Source organism: Manacus vitellinus, unplaced genomic scaffold, assembly GCF_001715985.3.
Source record: "Manacus vitellinus isolate BGI_N305 unplaced genomic scaffold, ASM171598v3 scaffold_160_pilon, whole genome shotgun sequence".
Taxonomy (NCBI): domain Eukaryota; kingdom Metazoa; phylum Chordata; class Aves; order Passeriformes; family Pipridae; genus Manacus; species Manacus vitellinus.
The window spans coordinates 78,292-87,524 of record NW_021939129.1 but is presented as its reverse complement, the minus strand read 5'-3'; the positions used below and the strand labels follow the sequence as shown (position 1 = coordinate 87,524).

Here is a 9,233-nt window from a genome sequence, read left to right as displayed (position 1 = left end):
CTACCTGTGTGCGTGCGCTTGTGCCGCTGCAGCTCGTCGGAGCGGGTGAAGCGCTTCCCGCACAGCACCCACGTGCAGATGAAGGGCCTCTCGCCCGTGTGCCACCGCAGGTGAGCCCGCAGGTGAGAGGTCTTCCCGTACACCTTCCCGCAGCCCGGGATGTGGCAGATGTGCTGCTTCTTTTTACCTGGATCCCCAGAGCTCCTGTTAAAAAAAAAAACAAAAAAACAAGGGGGAAGAGTTAGACCCGCCCCTTGGAGGGAGAACTGAGCTCTGCTCTGTCTGAGTCAAGAAAAGTCTGGATGAGTGAAAAATCAAGGGGATGTCGCTCCAAGCCCGGTTTTTGTCCCTTGGTGCAGGTTAATTGTCTTTGCTCTCTGTGTGGAGCAGCTGTGGCGTGTCCTGTGGGGAGAACAGTGAGCAGACACCCCGAAAACCGGGGAGGAAAAGGGGAGAATTTGAGTTGTGAGCTGGAAAATGTGAGTTTTGGGAGGCTTTTTCCAGCTCACTCGTGGCTGGCATCCATCCCAAGGGGAGACACGCCGAGAGGTTGGGGGGCTCCTGGGTTTTGCTTCTCTCTTCTTTTGCCTTAAAACAGGTAACACTGAGCTGGGGGGATGTGGATCTGCTGGAGGGCTCTGCAGAGGGATCAATGGGATTAGGCCCACCATGTGAGGTTCAACCAGGCCAAGGGCTGGGTCCTGCCCTTGGGTCACAACAGCCCCATGGAACACTCCAGGGATGGGCAACAGCAGCTGGAAAGCTGGAAAAGGACCTGGGGGTGCCCAGGTGGAGATGGGGATGTGGCACTTGGGGACATGGGTTGGTGGTGGCCTGGGCAGTGCTGGGGAAACAGCTGGACTCGGTGACCTCAGGGGCACCTTCCAAGCTAAATAATTCCACTGGGGATGCCAGATCCGTGGTGGAGCAGCTCACCTGCCCTCTCCTTCTTTGCAGTAGGGACAGGTACAGGCTTCCCTCCGTGGTTTCCGTCCCTGCTGGGGCTGGGGGTCGGGGCTGGTCTCTCCCTCCTCCACCGCCGCGCTCTCGTCCCCCAGCCCGTCCCCGCTGGCACCGTGCAGACCCAGCTGAGCTCCGTGGTCACCTGGAAGAGAATGGGAGGTCCCATGAGAGTCATGGCAGGTTCCTCACCTGGGAGAGAGGAGGTTTGGCATTAGGGCTGGCTGCTCTGCCCCCGAGTGCACAGGCATCCAGATTTCCTGGGAAAAAGGCAGTGCTGGGCAAGCCCTTTGCTGTCAAGGACCGAAGCAATCCCAGATCAAAGCACCAACCAGGGAGCAGAGCCTGACTCGGCTCTGCCCACGTCACAGGGCACAGGGAGCAGCTGGGATGCCATCCAGGATGTCATCACGTGTCCATGCCCCAGCATCCCGTGTCAAAGCACACGTAAAATCCATATATCCCTGCAGATGGTCCCCTTCAGTCCCCTCTGGTCACTCAGGGAAGGGGGAAACACTTGGCTGAATCACAGCCTGTGACCCGGAGCTCTGGCTCCAGCCCTCATCCCAGAGCCCCAGGATGCACAGGAATATTGTCCCAGGCCAGGCCTGGCTGCCTGATGCCACCCCAGGGAGGAGGAAACTGTCCCTCTGACGGTGACACAATTTTAAGCCTCACCCGGAGATCTTTGGCTGAGCCCTCCTGTACCTCAGCAGCCACATTCCAGTTTAGCAATTTTAGGACAAAATCTTTCCAGTTTCCCCCCTTCTCCAGCTCCTGGGATGTGTTTACAGTCAAACCCCAGCATGGAGGGAACCAGGGAGGGGGTTTTAAGCTTTCTAAGCCAACGCTGACAGCTTGTTACAGCCACGGATTAGAGATTCCCCCCCGGCCGGGAAGAGCTGCTGGAAAAAGGAAGGAGAAAACACACGTTCTCTCCCAAAAATACACCAGGGAGGGCGAGAATCCAGCCCTGACGCCTTGGAATGGCTTCAATCCTCAAACATGCAAAAGCCCACGCGGCGTTTTCCAGCCTGTTGGCACGTCAGGAGGAGGGGAACAAACCCAAATCCTCCCGCTGGTAATCTCTGGCTGCATCTCATCAAGGTATAAAGACATGATGGGGAGGGAAGGCAGATCCCAGACGTGCAGGGATCATCCCTCACTGACCAGGAGAGCCCAAGTCTCCAGGATATGGCAGGTTCAGGGGAAAGCTGGATAATTCATGTTTATTATCCCCACTAATACACATCACTGCTAAGACTAAAGCTTCCCTGGAGGCTCCCAGGCCCCTGCTCCACGCTCAGGTCAGCAAAGCCCTGCAAAAATATATTCATGGAGCAAGGAGGGGGGGGTTAATCCTTGGAAAAGCCTGGGGAGGAAAGAGGGACTTTAGGAAGGTGGGAGATAGGAACTGATCCTGGCTCCTGAACCCAGCCCTGCTCTGCCAGCACAGGATGGGGACCTCTGAGACCCCCCAGAAACAGGGCAGTTTGCTGATCTCCCACTAAAAACCCCAAACCCCGGAGCCTTGGCTTGGGAATTTTCTCCAGACAAGGCCTTCCTTGTCTCCTACCTGCTGCTCAGAGGAAAAAAGCTTCGGTTTGGTCGCTTTATTTAGCAAACTAACAGGAGGCGAGAAATGCCCGGTGGAGAGGAGAGAGAGGAGCTTTCACATCCACCCCAGCCGACCTCAGGAAAGGGGAAACAGACCCCACGTTCATTTTTAGGGGAAGAGCTGGAAATAAAACCCAAAACCAACAAACCAGGGCTCCTTGTGCAAACTCTGCACCGCTGGCAGCCGTGCCAGGGCAGAGGCAGGAGAGGACAAGGGGGGGGAGTTGTCACCATGCACGACGTGGCTTCCAGGCACAAGGAAGTTTTAAGGCAAAAAGAAAGGGAAGAAAACCCAGGGAACCCCCAACCTCTTGGCATGTCTCCCCTTGGGATGGATGCCAGCCACGAGTGAGCTGGAAAAAAACTCCAAAAACTCACGTTTTCTAGCTCACAACCCAAATTCTCCCCTTTTCCTCCCCAGTTTTCAGGGTGTCTGCTCACTGCTCTCCCCACAGGACACGTCACAGCTGCTCCACACAGAGAGCAAAGACAACCAAGCTGCACCAAGGGACAAAAACTGGGCTTGGAGCGACATCCCCTTGATTTTTTGACTCGTCTGATTTCCTCAGTGATTTGCAAAATGAGTTAATCTGCACCAGGAGCTCATTGATGTAAACGAGCCAAGCTCTGCCTCAGCGAGTCCTGGGAGCTCAGGGAACACAGGGCCCAGCTGCACGAGGATGGGGCAGGTTGGGAGCCTGCAGCCCTCTGAGTAATTGTGCTTTAATTTGGGGGTTCATGACTTGAGAAGTCACCGGCCAGTTGGACAACTCCTGTAATTGCCAGAGGCTTCTGTGAGTCACGAAAAATGACACTTCCTTTGGAGAGGGAATAAATAGGGCTGGAGCTGATGGGTTAAAAGTGAGGTAGGGAATCACCTCGTCCACTTTGTGACATCCCTGAATCCTCCAGGACTTGCCACACACCTTTGTCGTGCTGCAGACTGACAGACAGAGCTCCTTTGCTCTCTTAATTCCTGTCTGGATTGTCACAAAACTGGGATGAAGCCTCTGGTCTTGCCACAGCCTTCACTGGGGCGAAAGCACTCAGAGCACCATAGTACAGGCAGGTCCCATCAAACCACCCCAAAACCACTAGGGGAGGTAAAGAGAAAAATCCCTGAGTGAGGAGTATGAAAGGAAGGAGGACAAGGGTGATTCCCATGGGAGAAGAAGCCCAGCAGGCCTCTCCCATTGCACCTGAACCTCCGGATGCCTCTCGCCCACTGCAGCCAAGGGCAGATGCTTCTCCGAGCCACAGATCCCGAGGTTTTAATCACATCCCCTCCACAGAGGAGGAATCTGTGCCTGTATCACTCACAGCATCTAACCCAGGCATCCTGGGATGGGATGGGGAGCCGGCTGGAGGTGGGAGCCGACTCTCTGGAAAGGAGCCACATGGAAACTCCCCCAGCCCCGGGAGCCAGGATGCGGCTCCTGCACGGGGCGATAAGGATGGGGCTCCAGCAGGGCTGGGGTGGGCACAGATAAAAGAAAGGGGCAGATCAGGGCCCGGCAGACGGGCCGGAGCCGGGAGAGGAACCTCTCCCGGGAGGAGTCACGGGGTGGGTGAGCAGCACCCGACCCGTCCGACCGGCGCGGCTGCCAACCCAGCCCCGAGCCGAGCCCTGGCCTGGAGCAGGAGGAGGAGAAAGACAAGGAAAAGGAGGAGAAAGAGGATCAGGGCTGCCCCATGAAGCCCAAGAGCCACAGGGATTTTTTGTGGAGCACAACTTCCCCGGGACAAAGCTGCACTGCGTTAACACAGCCTCTGTCGGGATCACCCCCTTTTCCCAAGCAAACCCTGGGATCTCTCGGGATTTGTGTCCGTCCTCCTGTAAACAACAGGGAGAGAGGTCAGTCAGGGAATCCAGAGGGGATGTAAAGTCCAGCCCAGCTGGACTTTAGAGGAGGAAGTTTCACAATATGACTATTTTCTGACGTGATGTCATGGGCGCAGTGAAACAAAGCGACGGCACGTCACGGAGAGATCCTGTCAGGGCTTGATTCCCCTTTTCCCCTCCCCTCCACACTCGATGCCATGCAGTTGTCTCATCAAGGCCCTGCTACAAAGCTGCCCTTAAAAACAGAAAACAGGAAACAATCAGGTCTTTGTGCCAGTGGCCTGACTCTGGGAAGAGCCCTGGAAGGACAAAGTGGCAGCAGAGAGCCAGGATGTCTTTGGTGAACACATTCCCAAGGGTTACTTCCCCTGTGGAGGATTTTTTCCTTTCAGGACAGCCCTGATGTCCAACTGCTCAATTCTCCCACAGCCTCCATCCTGAGCCTTGGAAAGGAGCTCGTCCTGCCCACACATCCCTGGGCAGGGGCACCCCCCCAGTCCCACCAGTGCTCTGGGCACCCACCAGCTCCATCCACCCCTAGAATCAAACATCCTTTAGTGCCCCCCAAAACAAGGGGGTTTAACTCCAGAGCTGAGCTCAGGGGAAATCACCAGCCAGGTTTACCCAGCACACAGCTCAGCCAGGTAGGGCTCTGCCAGGGGCAGGGATATGGGGGCAGCAGGGCTCTGCCAGGGGCAGGGACACGAGGGCAGAGCCACCAGCACTACATGGATATGGAGCTAAGAACAGCCTCCTCCTCCCTACGGTAAAAGGGGAAGAGAAACCCCGGTGTCACAAACTCCCTGCCACCCCCCTCTCCCCAAGCAGGACGTCCCCTCCCTGAGCGGGCTCGTGGTGACATTGGGGTGACTTTGGGGTGACGCTGCTCTCCTGGCTCACAGCCCCACTAAGGGGTCCCGGTGTTCCAGCCCCCACCAGTGCCCAGCACACCCCCAGAGCCCCCGTCCCTCACCCAGGCCAGGCCTGGTGCCCGCCCCGTGTGGGGAGCGCTGGCACCAACCCCGGGGCGGGTTTTGGGGCACTGCCAGCCCAGGAAATCCCCTCCCCGGCTCTGTGGGCGCCTTCCCCTCGGAGCAGAGCCGGCTGCAGGGCCTGTTCGCCCACATACCAGCCCCTGACAGTCACAGACCTTCCTGTGCCTCCTTCCAGCCCGGCTGAGGAGGAGGAGGAGGAGGAGGAATCAGCCTTCAAGCCACCTCATTAGCACAGACGCTGAGTTCCATCGGCTCTGCCTCATGCCCAGGGAGCAAAAAAGCTGAGTTTTAATGCCCTTTTCGGGTGTCATTTTCGCCTGGGGGGGCTCTTTCCTTTGCCAAAAGGAAAGTTAAAAGCAGAAATGTCACCAGCAACTGCCCTTGAACTCCTGCAGGGCTGGGAGACACAGCCCCCCATCCACGGAGTGGGGTCAGGAGAGGGGTCACGGAGAGGCTGCAGACCCCAAGGAGGATGAGCTGAGCTCTGGCAGGATTGCAGGAAGGGGCAGCAGATGTGGCACTGCGAACCCAGAGGGACAGTTGGGACCACCACAGCCCTTGCCATGCACTCCTGTTTCCTACCCACCACCCCACAACACGCTGCAGGATCCAAGACCAGCTACAGCCTCCCCTGCCCAGCAAGCCTGGGGCTCGTTTTCCATTCTCCTCCCCTGGAAACAGAGGAGCATTTTCTGCTACAAAAATCCCTCCCAACTCTTCGCCTCGAGCAGAAAGTTCCAGCACATGTGGGGCGAACTCACAACCACTGGGGAGGCTCCACATGGAAAACGCTCAGGGATTTGGACGACAGGCAGTGTTGGGAACAAACTGCTCTCTCAAATTCCCACTAGGAGGGACCCGCACTCACAGCCCCTGGTGGGATGGACCCAGGTCCAGGGGGGGTTCAGCACCCCTTGGAGAGGGGCTGGGGGACAAAGGGACCCATTGCCACGTCTGACTGGAGAAAAACTCCTCCAGCCTGGAGTCAAACCACGTAAATCCTGTCACTGGATCGGCACCAGGAAGCTTGTCCTGGCCACAGCTTCCACCATCTCATCCCAGGAGCCTCCCGGACCATCCCACCGAGCTGGGTGCCCCCCAAAAAAACGCTTGGAACCCCTGCTCTGGCTTTTCAAATGTCAGCACGTCACGGCAGAGCGTGAGCTGTGAGAGGCGTGAGCTGTGAGCGTCACTTCGCGTCCTCGGGGCTGGGGCAGAGCCAGGCTGGGAATTCGTCACTGCGGATCAAGGGCTGAACAGCCGCTGTTCAGCAGCAGGAGGGGGAGGAGGAGGAGGAGGAGGAGGGAAGGAGGAGGAGGAGGAGGAGGAGGGGGAGGAGGTGGCGGCTCCCCAGCGTGAGCGCGTTGGATGGGTGGTCTCTAGAACGTTCCTCCCTGTCCCACCTCCGGGGGGCAGAGCCAGGCACGAATACAGGAACTGGGACTCGCCCATGCGTTTCTCCAGCGCCTTCAAAACAAGGAACAAGCTCGGCCTCGGCGTGAACAGCCCCAGGCACGGGGGGAAACCACACACAGACCCCCAACTCTCCCCTGCATCCCCACGGATCAAAGAGGCCACGGGCGTCACCCCCCTCCGCGTCCAGCCCCTCGCGGGTCTCTCTGCTCGGGGAAATCCAAGGATCAGGCTAATCCCGGGCTGTAGTAACCCGTGGATGCCTGCGAGCCAAGCTGCTGTAGCAACAGCCCAAAATAATGCTGCAAAACAACCCCGGGAGAGCAGCAGCCGCCGCCTCTCGCGAGAGGGGAGCACGAGTTGGATTGAGCAACATTTTCTGCTGCCTCTCAGCTGTGACTAAATCCAGCAACAGCCCTCTTAGCCAGAGCCAGAAAAAAAAAAAAAAAAAACCAACAAAAAAACCCCAAGGAAAACAGTGGAAAAGCAAGCAGAGAGCCTTCCCAGAACCGATTCCTTCCGCGGAGGGAGCTCACGGCCCCTCGGACTCCAGGCACGGCCCCTCCAAGGGAAGCCAAGCAGCCTCCAGCTCACTCCCCACACCCACATGTCCCCCCTTCCCGGGCAGTGGGAGGCGATGGAACAGATCCAGGGGGATCTGAGCAGGGTGCCCTGTGCCCACAGGACCACGAGGAGGTCATGGTGTCCTGCAGCAGCACCCGGACACTTCACTTTGTGCCCTTTCTTCCTCCCCTGTGCGGAAATTCCCCGTGGCTTCGTGACTGTGTTTGTTTTGACGGGGTTTTCAGTTAATCCCGAGTTTTCTACAGCCCGGACTCTTTCCTCAGGCTCAGCTGAGGAGCTGAGCTGGACTTGGGTTCTCCCTTCAGCCCTGACCCAAGACCCCCTGGGTGGCCATCGGGGCAGGACAGTGGCCTCACACAAACCCACACATCCCCTTTGTCCCCCCACCTTCCCCCTCACAGCCACCTCCTCCCTTTTCACTCAACCCAAGAGTTAATTAGCTCAGAAGCTCCCCCCCAAAAAAAGACTTTTAGTGCCTTGTGGTGATCCACAGAGCTTTCATACTTCCTCCCGAGGGAGGAAGCCAGCCCAGATGCCAACTCCATTTGGCACCGACCACCCCCAGCCCAGCCCTGGCACGGCCCAGACGCGGCCGAACCCGGCCGGGTGACGCCACTTCCCCCTCACCTTCCTCTGCCTGGCTACAAACAGGAACCAAAGCACTCACCAGGGGCGTTGGCGATGGCCAGGGGCAGCCCCTGCAGCTGGTGCACCTGGATCCCGGATGCTCCCAAGGCACTGAGGTTAATAGTCTGGAGGCCCGGCACGGAGGAGAGCTGGGCAGCGTTGACGGTGACGGTGCCGCTGGGGAGGGAGGCGATGGGGGTCAGCGTGGTGCTGGTGCTGCCCGTCTGCCCCAGCGACACTCCCTGCATGGGGGCCAAGGTGATTGTCTGGGCCTGGGGGTTCTGCACCTGCAGGTTCTGGAGCTGGATGGTCTGCCAGCTCACCTGCCCGTTGGGACCCACCGTGGGCGTGCGGATGATGATGGGGCCGGAGTTGGGGACAGCTTGGAGCTGCAGGTTCTGCAGGGCGTCCTGGGAGATGGCTTGAGTGGCAAAGGTCTGGCCGGAGAGCGGGGCGGTCTGGAGGGCCTGGATTGTCTGCCCTCCTTGGACCAGCTGGGGCTGGATCAGGATCTGCTGCTGCTGCTGCTGTGACTGCTGGCTCTGATCCCCCTCCTTCTGCTGCCCTGGCTGCAGAGCCACCCCGGACACGGGGCTCTGCAGGGAGTCCGAGCTCGGGACACTGCTGGCCCTCTGGGGCGTCTGTGCCTGCGAATTGGTTCCCACCGTGGCGCTGGTGGAGAAATTCATGACCCCCACGTTACTGGTGGTGGTGGTGGTGGAGTAGCTGTTGGCGTTGGTGAAGAAGGCGCCCGAGCTGGCCTGGGACGAGGCCGTGCTGGCAGAGCTGCTGGTGGCACCCGAGGTGGCCGGCTGGGAGCTGCTGTCCGGGGAGCCCGAGCTGCTCAGGGTGCCCGTCTGGGACGTGGGCGCCAGGCTGGCGGCCACGCTGTTGACCGGCAGCAAGGTGATGTTGCCGTTCAGGGCCACGGGCACGTTGGCCACGTACTGGGTCTGCCCAGAGAGGCTGTTGTTGGCCAGGCCCACGCCCTGGATGGGCACTGCCTGCTGCAGCAGGTTGGGCATGGCGATGAGGTTGCTGCTCCCCGCGCGGCTCGTGATGATCTGCTGGTTGGAGCCGGGGATGATCTGGAGCTGCCCGGAGGCATCCTGCTGCACGTTCACCTGGGCAGGGGTGGTGGCAAACTGCAGCTGCTGCCCGTCTATGGTCTGGAACTGGGGGATCACCTGGTA

The 9,233-nt window shown here is 59.0% G+C and overlaps 1 protein-coding gene across 1 annotated transcript in view; it reads right to left on the bottom strand.

The window, feature by feature from the left end:
- SP1 (Sp1 transcription factor) overlaps window positions 1–9,233 on the bottom strand; it is a 40,139-nt gene that overhangs the window by 16,493 nt on the left and 14,413 nt on the right. The window contains exons 2-4 of the mRNA XM_029958626.1: window positions 8,081–9,227; window positions 937–1,105; window positions 5–204 (exon numbers count right to left, since the gene is read on the bottom strand). Of these exons, the coding sequence (XP_029814486.1) occupies window positions 5–204; window positions 937–1,105; window positions 8,081–9,227 (1,516 nt within the window). The remainder of the gene's footprint in view (window positions 1–4; window positions 205–936; window positions 1,106–8,080; window positions 9,228–9,233) is intronic.